This window comes from Mobula birostris, chromosome X (assembly GCF_030028105.1).
Source record: "Mobula birostris isolate sMobBir1 chromosome X, sMobBir1.hap1, whole genome shotgun sequence".
In the NCBI taxonomy this organism is placed as follows: domain Eukaryota; kingdom Metazoa; phylum Chordata; class Chondrichthyes; order Myliobatiformes; family Myliobatidae; genus Mobula; species Mobula birostris.
Window position 1 is genome coordinate 5512069 of NC_092402.1, and position 13410 is coordinate 5525478.

Genomic DNA, 13410 nt, shown 5'->3' on the forward strand with positions numbered 1-13410 from the left:
GACCACAATCTGTGCGGATTAGTGATAACATCTCCTCCTCACTGACGATCAACACTGGCGCACCTCAGGGGTGTGTGCTTAGCCCACTGCTCAGCTCTATATATACACATGACTGTGTGGCTAGGCATAGCTCAAATACCATCAATAAATTTGCTGATGATACAACCATTGTTGGTAGAATCTCAGGTGGTGACGACAGGGTGTACAAGATATGCCAACTGGTGGAGTGGTGCCACAGCAACAACCTGGCACTCAACGTCAGTAAGACAAAAGAGCTGATTGTGGACTTCAGGAAGGGTAAGATGAAGGAACACATACCAATCCTCATAGAGAGATCAGAAGTGGAGAAAGCGAGCAGCTTCAAATTCCTGAGTGTCAAGATCTCTGGGGATCTAACCAGGTCCCAACATATCAATGCAGTTATAAAGAAGGCAAGACAGTGGCTATACTTCATTAGGAGTTTGAAGAGATTTGGTATGTCAACAAACACACTCAAAAACTTCTATAGTTGTACCATGGAGAGCATTCTGACAGGCTGCTGGGCTACCGCACAGGACCGAAAGAAACTGAAGAAGGTTGTAAATCTAGTCAGATCCATCTTGGCTACTCGGACATCTTCAGGGAGCGGTGTCTCAGTAAGGCAGCTTCCATTACTAAGGACCTCCAGCACCCAGGACATGCCCTTTTCTCACTGTTACCATCAAGGAGGAGGTACAGAAGCCTGAAGACACACACTCAACGATTCAGGAACAGCTTCTTCCCCTCTGCCATCAGGGAGGAGGTACAGGAGCCTGAAGACACACACTCAACGATTCAGGAACAGCTTCTTCCCCTCTGCCATCAGGGAGGAGGTACAGGAGCCTGAAGACACACACTCAACGATTCAGGAACAGCTTCTTCCCCTCTGCCATCAGGGAGGAGGTACAGGAGCCTGAAGACACACACTCAACGATTCAGGAACAGCTTCTTCCCCTCTGCCATCAGGGAGGAGGTACAGGAGCCTGAAGACATACACTCAGTGATTCAGGAACAGCTTCTTCCCCTCTGCCATCAGGGAGGAGGTACAGGAGCCTGAAGACACACACTCAACGATTCAGGAACAGCTTCTTCCCTTCCGCCGTCAGATTCCTGAATGGACATTGAATCTTTGGACACTACCTCACCTTTTTCTTAATATACAATATTTCTGTTTTTGTATGATTTTTAAAATCTATACTGTAATTGATTTACTTGTTATTTTTAAAATTTTAATTATTATTTCTCTCTCTCTCTGCTAGATTATGTACTGCATTGAACTGCTGCTGCTAAGTTAACAAATTTCACGTCACATGCCGGTGATAATAAACCGGATTCTGATTCTGAAGAGGTTCAGTTGTTGTTCAGAACAGGGGAAGAAATGTGATCTAAGTGACTTTGACCCCGGAATGATTGTTGGTGCCAGGTGGGGAGGTTTGAGTATCCCAGAAACTGCTGACCTTCTGGGGTTTTAATGAGAGAGGTCAGAGGAGAATGGCCAGACTGGTTCGGTCTGACAGGAAGGTGACAGTAACTCAGATAACCACACGTTACAACAGAGGAGCATCTCTGAGTGTACAAGACGTCGAACCGTGAAGTGGACGGGCTACAGGGCATCCTCTTCTGCACCGAGTGTATTGAGCTACGTTGTGTGCCGCCTCGTATGACATCATCATGGCGCGCGGCGTCGCGTGACCTTGTCATTGTGCGCCGCATTGTACGAAGTGGGCGATCACGGTGACCATGATTGTTCCTGGCAAATTTTCCTGCTGAAGTGGTTTGCCATCGCCGTCTTCCAGGGCAGTGTCTTTACAAGACGGGTGACATCCCCTCCCCACCCCCAGACATTATCCAAAGCCTCATCATCCATCTGGGAATGGGGGGTGATCACCAAGTGACTGTAAGTTCCCCCTGAGAATGGAATCGAGGCACCAGCCTTGCTCCCAGCACAGTGCAGGAGGGGGGGGTCCACACTGAAGGCTTTTGGGTAAACCTCCGGGGACACACAGCAGGGTGGGCTGGGTTCCCCCAGGGTCAGGCACCTCCGGAGGTTTTGTAAAGGTGTCTGTCATCTTTCTGGTCGATACCGGCACCGAGATCTGAGGACTGATCAATGTGGTGTCCTTCAAGGTGAACGCACTTGCAATCTATCCATCCATCACAAGAAGTGTCAGCCTGATTAGATTGTCCTTGGACATAATGATCCAAAGTAAGCTATCAAAGTCCATCTGTGTCACCATATTCCAACCCTAAGATTCGTTTTCTTCCAGGTATACTCAATAAATCCATAATAAAATACTAATCATAACAGAATCAATGATAGACCATCCAACTTGGGGGTTCAACCAGAGTGAAGAAGACAACAAACTGAGCAAATACAAAAGAAAGAAATAATAATAATAAATATTAAGAACATGAGATGAAGAGTCCTTGAAAGTGAATCCATTGGTTGTGGAAACAGTTCAGTGATGGGGCAAGTGAAGTTGAGTGAAGTTATTCCCTCTGGTTTAAAAGTCTGATGGTTGAGGGGTAATAACTGTTCCTGAACCTGGTGGTGTGGGACCTGAGGTTCCTGTACCTCCTTCCTGATGGTTGAGGGGGGTAATAACTGTTCCTGAACCTGGTGGTGTGGGTCCTGCGGCTCCTGTACCTCCTTCCTGATGGTTGAGGGGTAATAACTGTTCCTGAACCTGGTGGTGTGGGTCCTGAGGCTCCTGTACCTCCTTCCTGATGGTTGAAGGGTAATAACTGTTCCTGAACCTGGTGGTGTGGGTCCTGAGGCTCCTGTACCTCCTTGTGCAGCGGAGAGAAGAGAGCATGGCCTGGGTGGTGGGGGTCCCTGACGATGGATGCTGCTTTCCTGGGACAGTGCTCCATGTAGATGTGTTCAACGGTGGGAAGGCCTTTACTTGTGATGGACTGGGCTAATTTTTGTAGGAATTTCCATTCAAGGGCATTGGTGTTCCCATACCAGGCTGTGATGCAGCCAGTCAGTATACTCTCCGCTACACGTCTCTAGAAGTCGGTCATGCATTGAAAAATGATACGACGTTCCTTCAGGATGATATCACAAGAAAACACAGGACAAACCAAGACTAAAACTCTTAAGGAAGTAGAGGTACTTCTCAGCTTCCTTTGTAATTGCATTCGCGTGCTGGGACCAGGAAAGGTCCTCCGAAACGATAACACCAAAATAATAACTTGCAAATTTATAAAACTCCGGTTAGGCCACATCTGGAGTACTGTGTACAGTTCTGGTCACCCCGCTATAGGAAGGATGTTGAGGCTTTGGAGAGGGGGCAGAAGAGGTTCGCCAGGATGCTGCCTGGTTTAGAGGGCATGAGGTTGGACAAAACTAGATTCTCTGATGCAGCGGCAGCTGAGGGGAGACTTGGTGGAGGTTTATGAGAGACATAGATAGCGGTCATCTTTTTCTCAGGGTAGAAATGTCTAATACCAGAGGGCATGCATTTAAGGTGAGAGGGGGGTCATTTCAAAGGAGATGGTCAAAGTTCAAAGTAAATTTATTATCAAAGTACATCTACGTCACCTCATACAACCCTGAGATTCATTTTCTTGTGGGCATACTCAATAAATCTATAGAGTAGTAACCATAACAGAATCAATGAAAGACCGTTCAACTGGAGTGCAGAAGACGACAAACGGTGCGAATACAGAAAGAAAGAAAGAATAATAATAAATAAGCAATAAATATCGAGAATGTGAGATGAACTTGAAAGTGAGTCCATTGGTTGCGAGGGGCAAGTTTGTTTTTTTTTTTAAAACACAGAGAGTGACGGGTGCCTGGGGTGGTGGTAGAGGCTGATACATTCGGAACTTTTAAGAGACGTTCAGATAGGCAGATCAGTGTGAGGGAAATGGAAGGAGATGGACATTGTGTAGGGAGAAGAGATTAGTTGGGCCATTTGATGACTAATGACAACTGGTTTGGCACAACATTGAGGGCCGAAGAAAGTGAGCCTATTGTTTATTGTACAACGCATCATTTCAAAGTTAAAAGTATATTTATTATCATAGTACATACATGTCACTATATACTACCTGGAGATTCATTATTTGTAGGCATTTACAGGAAAATAAAGAAATAAAATAGTAATATAAAAAACAAATACCAATAACCAATCTGCACAAGTTCAAAGTACATTTACTATCAAAATATGTATACAATATACAGCCCGGAGACTCATCTTCCTGCAGGCAACCATGAAACGAAGAAACACCGTGGATCCTGTTCGAAGAAAACAGCGCGCAAAAAAAAAAAGAGAGACAGCAAATGACGCAGATGGCAAAAAGCCGAGGGAGAAACACAGGAACATCAAACCACAGAATCATTGACTCAGTCTCGGCATGTCTAGTTTAGTTCAGTTCATTCCGGCGCAGTGGCGTAGTGGTGAGCACGGTGCTTTACGGTACCGGCGACCCGGGTTCGATTCCCGCCCCTGCCCGTGAGGTGGTTGTACGTTCACTCCCCCCCACCGACCCGTGATCACGTGGGTTTCCTCCTGGTGCTCCGATTTCCTCCCACAGTCTGAAGGCGTACCGGTTAGTTGGTTAACTGTCCCGTGATTAGACTAGGATTAAATTAGGGGTTGGGTTAGTGAGGCTCACAGGGACTGCAAGGGTCCATTTTGCACTGCGTCTCAATTTTTAAAAAACTTAAGTTAGAGCCGTGCTGTTCGTTGGCTGCAGAGCTGGTCTACCCCGATCAAAGTCGCACGGAATAGCAACTTTTTGAGTAAAAGGAGTAACCGGGAAACAAACAAATGTAACTAAAGAAGATGGATAATGCAAATATATTTTTTTAAGTACTGAGAATGTGATTTGCAGAGTCGCTGAGATCGAGTCTACAGATTGTGGAATCATGGAACATAGAATAGTACAGCACAGTACAGGCCCTTCGGCCCACAATGTTGTGCCGACCCTCAAACCCTGCCTCCCATATAACCCCCCACCTTAATTTCCTCCATATACCTGTCTAGTAGTCTCTTAAACTTCACCAGTGTATCTGCCTCCACCACTGACTCAGGCAGTGCATTCCACGCACCAACCACTCTCTGAGTAAAACACCTTCCTCCAATATCCCCCTTGAACTTCCCACCCCTCACCTTAAAGCCATGTCCTCTTGTATTGAGCAGTGGTGCGCTGGGGAAGAGGCGCTGGCTGTCCACTCTATCTATTCCTCTTATTATCTTGTACACCTCTATCATGTCTCCTCTCATCCTGCTTCTCTCCAAAGAGTAAGGCCCTAGCTCCCTTAATCTCTGATCATAATGCATACTCTCTAAACCAGGCAGCATCCTGGTAAATTTCCTCTGTACCCTTTCCAATGCTTCCACATCCTTCCTATAGTGAGGTGACCAGAACTGGACACATTCCCGCGTTGAACTGTCGGTTTAATTTTAGGGGTTGTGGCTGTATGTTCTTTTATCGTTTGGGGGTTGATGTTCTTTTTGCGTTTTGTGTGGGGGGTGTCTGTGTTCTTTTATTGTTTAAGGAGCTGCCATTCTATTTGTGTTTCTTTCTTTTTGTGGGGGTGGATTTTTGGGGGATGATATTCTTGTCGCATTCTTTCTTTTCCGGGGGTGGGGGGGGGGAGGGTGAGTTTGGATTTGCGGTCTCTCTTGGAACTGACTTTCCGCGGTTTCCTTCGTCTCGTGACTGTCTGGAGAAGGAGGTTCTCAGAGTTGTGTACCGCTTACACACTTTCGGGGAAATGAACCTCGGGTCCCCCGCCCGCTGCCTGCGCGGGGTTTGCGTGTTTTCCCGCTGACACTGAGGCTTTCTGCCCACGGTCCAAAGGCGTATGGGTCGGTCGGTGAACGGGTCACGTGGATGGGTGTAACCGGATACCGCGGGCGGGAAGGGTTTGTTATCGTGCCGCGTGTCTGAACTAATTAAACAGCAGCTGCCCCCCCCCCCACCCCGCCATTCCCCTTTGCTAACCGTCTTTACCCCCTTGCTCACAGGACGCCCAGATGTATTACAACCTGACCCGGCTACAAAATGAGCTACTGGAGTTCGCCGACAACTTCCTGCAGCCTGATGACGAGGTGAGTTCTGTGGACGTTGGTTCCCCAACACCAGCCCCACCACCCCTCCACCCCCGGCTTCCAGGTATTTCCAAAGCCTTTGCCTGGCTCTCCGCCCCTCCCGGCGGCGACCCCGATCGACCATGTAACGCGCCCGTAGACGGACGTTGCTCCAAGGTCGTTCACTGCTGTTCTTCAGAAAGGACGTGGGTACGATAGAGAGGGTGCAGAGGAGATTTACGAGGATGTTGCCTGGATTGGGGAGCGTGCCTTATGAAATAGGTTGAGTGAACTCGGCCTTTTCTCCTTGGAGCGACGGAAGATAGGAGGTGACCTGATAGAGGTGTACAAGATGATGAGAGGCATTGATCGTGTGGATAGTCAGAGGCTCTTCCCCAGGGCTGAAATGGCTAGCACGAGAGGGCACAGTTTTAAGGTGCTTGGAAGTAGGTACAGAGGGGATGTCAGGGGCAAGTTTTTCACGCGGAGAGTGGGGAGTGCGTAGAATGGGCTGCCGGTGATGGTGGTGGAGGTGGATACAATAGGGTCTTTTAAGGGCCTCTTAGATAGGTACATGGAGCTTAGAAAAATAGGGGGCTATGCGGTAGGGTAATTCTAGGCAGCTTCTAGAGTGGGTCACATGGTCGGTACGGCATTGTGGGCTGAAGGGCCTGTAATGTGCTGTAGATTTCTACGTTCTACAGCACACGAGTGAAAAGGAAAATGAAATATCTGTTATTCCAGATGCGATGCAGCTCACGCTAAAACACAGCAAGATAAAGAACGCAGGGTGTCTTTCTTCTCCATCCCGTTTGCCTCTTCCACCTATCTTCTCCCACAGCCACCTGTCTTCACCCGTCATCGTCCTGTCCTCCTTTTTCCTCTCCTCCCCTCCCTCCACCGCCTTCCCCCTTCCTTTCCAGTCCCGGCCCCGGAACGCCGACAGCTTACGTAGCTGCCGCCCGGCCTGCCGGGGTCCCTCCTTCCCTCCCGGGCCCTCTGGAGGAGTGCCGAGGCGGAGAAAAGGCAGAAGTCTCTCGCCGGGCCTTACCGGCACGTCGGCTCGCAGGCAGGCTCTGCCTGGCCCCGGGTACTGGGCAGAAGGGCGGCCGGATCGCAGAACACCCAGTTCGATTCCCGCTGCTGCCTGTCAGGAGATCGTACGTTCCCCCCCTTGGCCGCGTGGGTTTCCCCGCTGGCGCTCTGCTTTCCTCACACGTTCCAAAGGCGTTACCGGTTAGTAGGTCACGCGGGTGTAATCGGGTGGCACTGGTCCCGTGGGCATATTACTCAGAACATTCTAGCACCGTTCAGACCCTTTAGCGCACTCTTAAGATCAGTCGCCTCCATTTTTTCTCTACCATCCGTAGAGAATGACCAAAGAGTCTCCTTAATACCCCCTAACGCACCTGCCTCTTCCTGGCAGTGCGTTCCACGCGCCCACCACTCCCCCGTTTCGATACGTGGGTCTCGACCCAAAGAGTCTGGGGTCACTTAATGTGATAGAGCCAGGGTTGTTCATTTGGTGCCTCAAAAAATTAGTGAAAGCTGCCAATATTTACAAAAGGTTATCTATCGGCGGCTGGTGGCGTAGTGACATCAGTGCCGGACTTTGGGACGGAAGGTCCCGAGTTTGAATCCAGCCAGCTCCCCCGCACACTTTCCGTCTGTGCTGGTGATCTCTTTGGAAACTCACCCAGCGGAAGACAATGGCAAACTTGCCTCGTACGCGGTTCCCCACTACGTCAGAGAGGCGTGGAGGGAAATCATCCGCTAACCAGAGAGACTCCAGATGCGACGTACCTATCGACCGGCAAACGCAATAATTGTCCTGTGCTATTTTCCCCAGCTCGGTTTCTCTCTTTCTCTCCCTGCTACTGTCCCGTTCAATTTTCTAAGCTCTATGCACCCGTCCATTTTTAAGCACCAGGGCACACCATCTTTAACGACCCACAAAGTTAACTTAAGACCACACATGAATTAGAATCTGGTGCAGCAGACAGTGCAGTTACAATCATGTTACAAAAATAATCAGAGCTGTCTCCCTTAAATACAGTATTCAAACAAGATGTACACATTTACACACACCCCTTTTGATAAAGAGGGGGTGTATTCAGCCGTGTATGGCGGGGAAGGCACCACCAAGACAAACTCTTCATGAGAACAGACGTCAAAGTTCACTCACTCAGCCCGACAACAGCAGAAAGATAAGGCAGTGTTTGTGCGTGTCTGTACAGAGTGCGTTTACCGAGCGCTCTGCGTCACGTCCCCTACAATGCCCTCCTCGTACTTCTGCTCTGGGGAAAAGACTCTGGCTGTCCACTCGATCTGTGCCCTCTTCTATAAAGGCACCTTTCATGCCCCTTTGCTCCAAAGGGAAAAGCCCGAGCTCACTCAATCTATCCTCATAAGACGTGCTGTCTAGACTCCCGGTGAATCTCCCTCTGCACCCTCTCTAATCCAGGCAGCATCCTGGTGAATCTCCCTCTGCACCCTCTCTAATCCAGGCAGCATCCTGGTGAATCTCCCTCTGCACCCTCTCTAATCCAGGCAGCATCCTGGTGAATCTCCTCTGCACTCTCTCTAATCTAGGCAGCATCCTGGTGAATCTCCCTCTGCACCCTCTCTAATCCAGGCAGCATCCTGGTGAATCTCCTCTGCACCCTCTCTAATCCAGACAGCATCCTGGTGAATCTCCTCTGCACCCTCTCTAATCCAGACAGCATCCTGGTGAATCTCCTCTGCACCCTCTCTAATCCAGACAGCATCCTGGTGAATCTCCTCTGCACCCTCTCTAATCCAGGCAGCATCCTGGTAAATCTCCTCTGCACCCTCTCTAATCCAGGCAGCATCCTGGTGAATCTCCTCTGCACCCTCTCTAATCCAGGCAGCATCCTGGTAAACCTCCTCTGCACCCTCTCTAATCCAGGCAGCATCCTGGTAAATCTCCTCTGCACCCTCTCTAATCCAGGCAGCATCCTGGTAAACCTCCTCTGCACCCTCTCTAATCCAGGCAGCATCCTGGTAAATCTCCTCTGCACCCTCTCTAATCCAGGCAGCATCCTGGTAGAACTCCTCTGCACTCTCTCTAATCCAGGCAGCATCCTGGTGAATCTCCTCTGCACCCTCTCTAATCCAGTCAGCATCCTGGTGAATCTCCTCTGCACCCTCTCTAATCCAGACAGCATCCTGGTGAATCTCCTCTGCACCCTCTCTAATCCAGGCAGCATCCTGATGAATCTCCTCTGCACCCTCTCTGAAGCTTCCTATAATGAGGTGACCAGAACTGAACACAATACCCCCAGGCGTGTTCTAACCAGAGTTTTACAGAGCTGCAACATTACGTGGTGACTCTTGAGCTCGATCTCCCAACTAATGAAGGCCCAAACACACACAACTCACCTTCTTAACCACCCTGTCTACCTGCACGGCAACTTTGAGGGGCAGATGGGCACGGACCCCAAGATCCCTCTGTCCCGCGGTGCTGTGTCTCAAACCTTGGGTCGTTGCGGTACCATAATGCTTCCAGCTGGGGGTGTCGGAGTTCAGAGTTCAATTCCAGTGCCCGCTGTGAGGGGTTTTGTGTGTGTCCTCCAGGTGGAATGCTGGGGTTGCCTCCGAGTGCTCTGGTTTCCTCCCAGACTCCAAAGACGTACCGGGGTTAGTTGTTCATTGTAAATTGTCCAAAGGTAAAGGGCTGGAGAGGAAGGAATCTGATAAGGAGAGGAGAGTGGATCGTAGGACAGACAAAGGGAAGGAGGAGAGGGCCCAAGGGGAGATGAGAGGCAGGTAAGAGAGGGTAAAAGATCAGAGGGGGGAATAAGGGAAGTTGCGGGGGGGTGGGAAGGAGAAATCAGTATTCATGCCATCAGGTCATGAAGAGGTGTGGTGTGTGTCTCTGTCACTGAGCTGCGATGCGTCAGTGGAGCACTGCCCCATTTTCCATTTCTGCCGGCAGATGGAGGTGTCGGATGAGCCAGTGACCGAGGGGCAGGAAGGGTCCTCGGACGCGGAGTTCGAGGGGGTAGGGGACTACGAGGAGGCGATCCTGGCGGACTGGTGGCAGGTACCGAAACAGAAGGGCGACCTGGACGACGTGGTGGAGTAGGTGTGGAGCCGGCCCACGAGACTGAAGCCCCCCACCTTGGGCTCCGCCGCGTGGCTGGCGAGAAAAGGGGGCCGAGGAACGAGCCGGGAGAGGCGCATGTGTCATTCAAAGTGCCTGACATCTTCCCAGGGAGGCTGAGATGGGACAGCGGTCCTGGTGCCCTGGAGTTGGGAGAAAAAGTTCTGGAACTTTACTGAGCCTTATTGCACTGGAGTACCTCACTGGCTTCATAACTGCCTACAAAGCTCACATAGGATTTGGGACATTCGGCCCATCAAGTCTGGTCCGCCATTCCATCACGGCTGATTTACTATCCCACTCAACCCCATTCTCCTGCCTTCTCCCCGTAACCGTTGATGCCCCAGCTAATCAAGAACCCGTCAACCTCCACTTTAGATACACCCAATGACTTGTCTTCCACTGCCGTCTGTGGCAACGAATCCCACAGATTCATCACCGTCTGGCTGAAAAAGTTCCTCCTCATCTCTGTTCTAAATGAATGTCCCTTAATTCTGAGGCTGTGCCCTCTGGTCCTAGACTCCCCCACTATAGGAAACATCTGTGTCCTCTGGTCCTAGACTCCCCCACTGTAGGAAACATCCTCTCCACATCCACTCTATCTGTGTCCTCTGGTCCTAGACTCCCCCCCACTATAGGAAATATCCTCTCCACATCCACTCTATATGTATCCTCTGATCCGAGACTACCCCACCATAGGAAACATCCTCTCCACATCCACTCTATCTGTGTCCTCTGGTCCTAGGCTCCCCCACTATAGGAAACATCCTCTCCACATCCACTCTATCTGTGTCCTCTGGTCCTAGACTCCCCCACTATAGGAAACATCCTCTCCACATCCACTCTATCTGTGTCCTATGGTCCTAGACTCCCCCACTGTAGGAAACATCCTCTCCATATCCACTCTATCTGTGTCCTCTGGTCCTAGACTCCCCCACTATAGGAAACATCCTCTCCATGTCCACTCTATCTGTGTCCTCTGGTCCTAGTCTCCCCCACTATAGGAAACATCCTTTCCACATCCACTCTATCTGTGTCCTCTGGTCCTAGACTCTCCCACTATAGGAAACATCCTCTCCACATCCACTCTATCTGTGCCCTCTGGTCCTAGACTCCCCCACTATAGGAAACATCCTCTCCACGTCCACTCTATCTGTGTCCTATGGTCCTAGACTCCCCCACTATAGGAAACCTCTGCTCCACATCCACTCTGTCCAAGCCTTTCAGTATTCGGTCGGCTTCAGTGAGATTTCCCCCTCGTTCTTCTAAACTCCAGCCATCAGACAGTCCAGCTGTGTTAACCCTTTCATTCCTGGGAGCAGCCTCAGGAACCTCTCTGGAGGCCAGCACATTGTTTCTGAGTTACGGGGCCCAAAGCTGCTTGCAATTCTGCCTGGTGAGGTCTGACCAATGCCTTACAAAGCCTCAGCTATTACAACGGCAGACCGTCGTGAGATGCTATATGGAAGATCCTAACCTCCCAAGTTGTTATCTCTCTGGTCGATGGTGATGACTGCGTCACTTCCTCTGACTTTTATTTTCTCCTCGTTTCCAAAACCCTGATTCCTCCCCACGCGGTTACTTCACACTTCTTGCGCCCAGCGTTCTGCGGAGGAGATGGGCAGGGCCCGCCCTGGGGGTGCACAGCGACGTCATGCACTGGAGGGTTGGGGCTGGGCATCCGAGCCCCACCCTGGGGGCACCAGTACCTGGGAGGTGCGGTGGAGCTGGGCTGGATGGGGGAAGTGCCCTCATACCTGCGATCTCCGGCAAAGTCCGCGGCCACCTCCCCTGCCAGAATGAGGCCACCCTCAGGGTGGAGGAGCCACACCTCATTTTCCGTCTGGGTACCCTCCAACCTGATGGCATGAATGTTGATTTCTCCAGCTTCCTGGTAATTTTTCCCCTCCCCCTTTCCCTCTTCCTCAATTCCTCATCCTACCCTCTTACCTCTTCTCCTCACTTGCCCATCACCTCCCTCTGGTGCCCCTCCTTCCGCTCTTTCTCCCACGGTCCACTCTCCTCTCCCATCAGATTCCTTCCTCTCCAGCCGTTAACTTTTGCACCCATCACTTCTCACTTCCTCCCTCCTCTCTCACCCACCTGCCTTCACCTATCACCTTCCCCTGCTGTCCCTCCTCCTTCCCTTTCTCCCATGGTCAAGTCTCCTCTCCTATCAAGATTCCTTCTTCTCCATCCCTTAACTTTTCCACCCATCCCCTCCCAGCTTCTCACTTCATCCACCCCTCCCCCACCCACCTGGCTTCCAGCTATCCTCCTTCCCCTCCTCCCCCCCCCCCCACACCTCCTTATTCCCTTCCTTCCCACTTCCTTTCCAGCCCTGATGAAGGGCCTCGCCCGGAATGTCGGCTGCTTAGTCATTTCCATAGATGCTGCCTGACCAGCTGAGTTCTTCCAGCATTTTGTGTGTGTGTCACTCTGTCAGAACTTGGAGAGTTCTGTAAGTCAGGAACTTGGGCTAAATGTTTCAGTCAGCCGCTCAAAACCTCCAAATTGCATTTTGAGAGTTTTTGTCAGTCAATAAAAAATGGCCACCAAGTTATTCAATTTCCTCTTTTAAAAGAGAGGACTTTGTTATTATTTCATGGGAGGTACGGGTTATCTGAGGCCTGGGCGTTACGTTAGCTACCCCCTGCTGCGGGCCAACGATGGTCATTAAATGCTGGTCCTTCTCCGCAAAGCGCCACCCCGCCGGGGATCTCTGACTGGGTCGGGGTGGTGGGTGAGTTCCAAACAATCAGAAGAGCTAAACCACAATCACAAGAGGTTCTGCAGATGGTGGAAATCCAGAGCAACGCAATGCTGCGCGTGCACACACACACACACACACACACACGGCAGGGTCAAGGTGTATAAGATGATGAGAGGCATTGATCGTGTGGATAGTCAGAGGCTTTTCCCCAGGGCTGAAATGGCTAGCACAAGAGGGCACAGTTTTAAGGTGCTTGGAAGTAGGTACAGAGGAGATGTCAGGGATAAGTTTTTTACGCAGAGGGTGGTGAGTGCGTGGAATGGGCTGCCGGTGATGGTGGTGGAGGTGGAAACGATAGGGTCTTTTAAGAGACTCCTGGACAGGTACATGGAGCTCAGAGAAACAGAGGGCTATGGGTAACCCTAGGTAATTTCTAAAGTAAGGACATGTTCTGCACAGCATTTGGGCCGAAGGGCCTGTATTGTGCTGTAGGTTTTCTATGTTCT

The 13410-nt window shown here is 50.6% G+C and overlaps 1 protein-coding gene across 1 annotated transcript in view; it reads left to right on the forward strand.

Annotated features, from left to right (window-relative positions):
* LOC140191847 (cartilage-associated protein-like) overlaps positions 1-12774 on the forward strand; it is a 49019-nt gene extending 36245 nt beyond the window's left edge. The window contains exons 5-6 of the mRNA XM_072249638.1: positions 5983-6086; positions 10024-12774. Of these exons, the coding sequence (XP_072105739.1) occupies positions 5983-6086; positions 10024-10173 (254 nt within the window). The 3' untranslated portion in view covers positions 10174-12774. The remainder of the gene's footprint in view (positions 1-5982; positions 6087-10023) is intronic.
* The last annotated feature ends 636 nt before the right edge of the window (positions 12775-13410 follow it).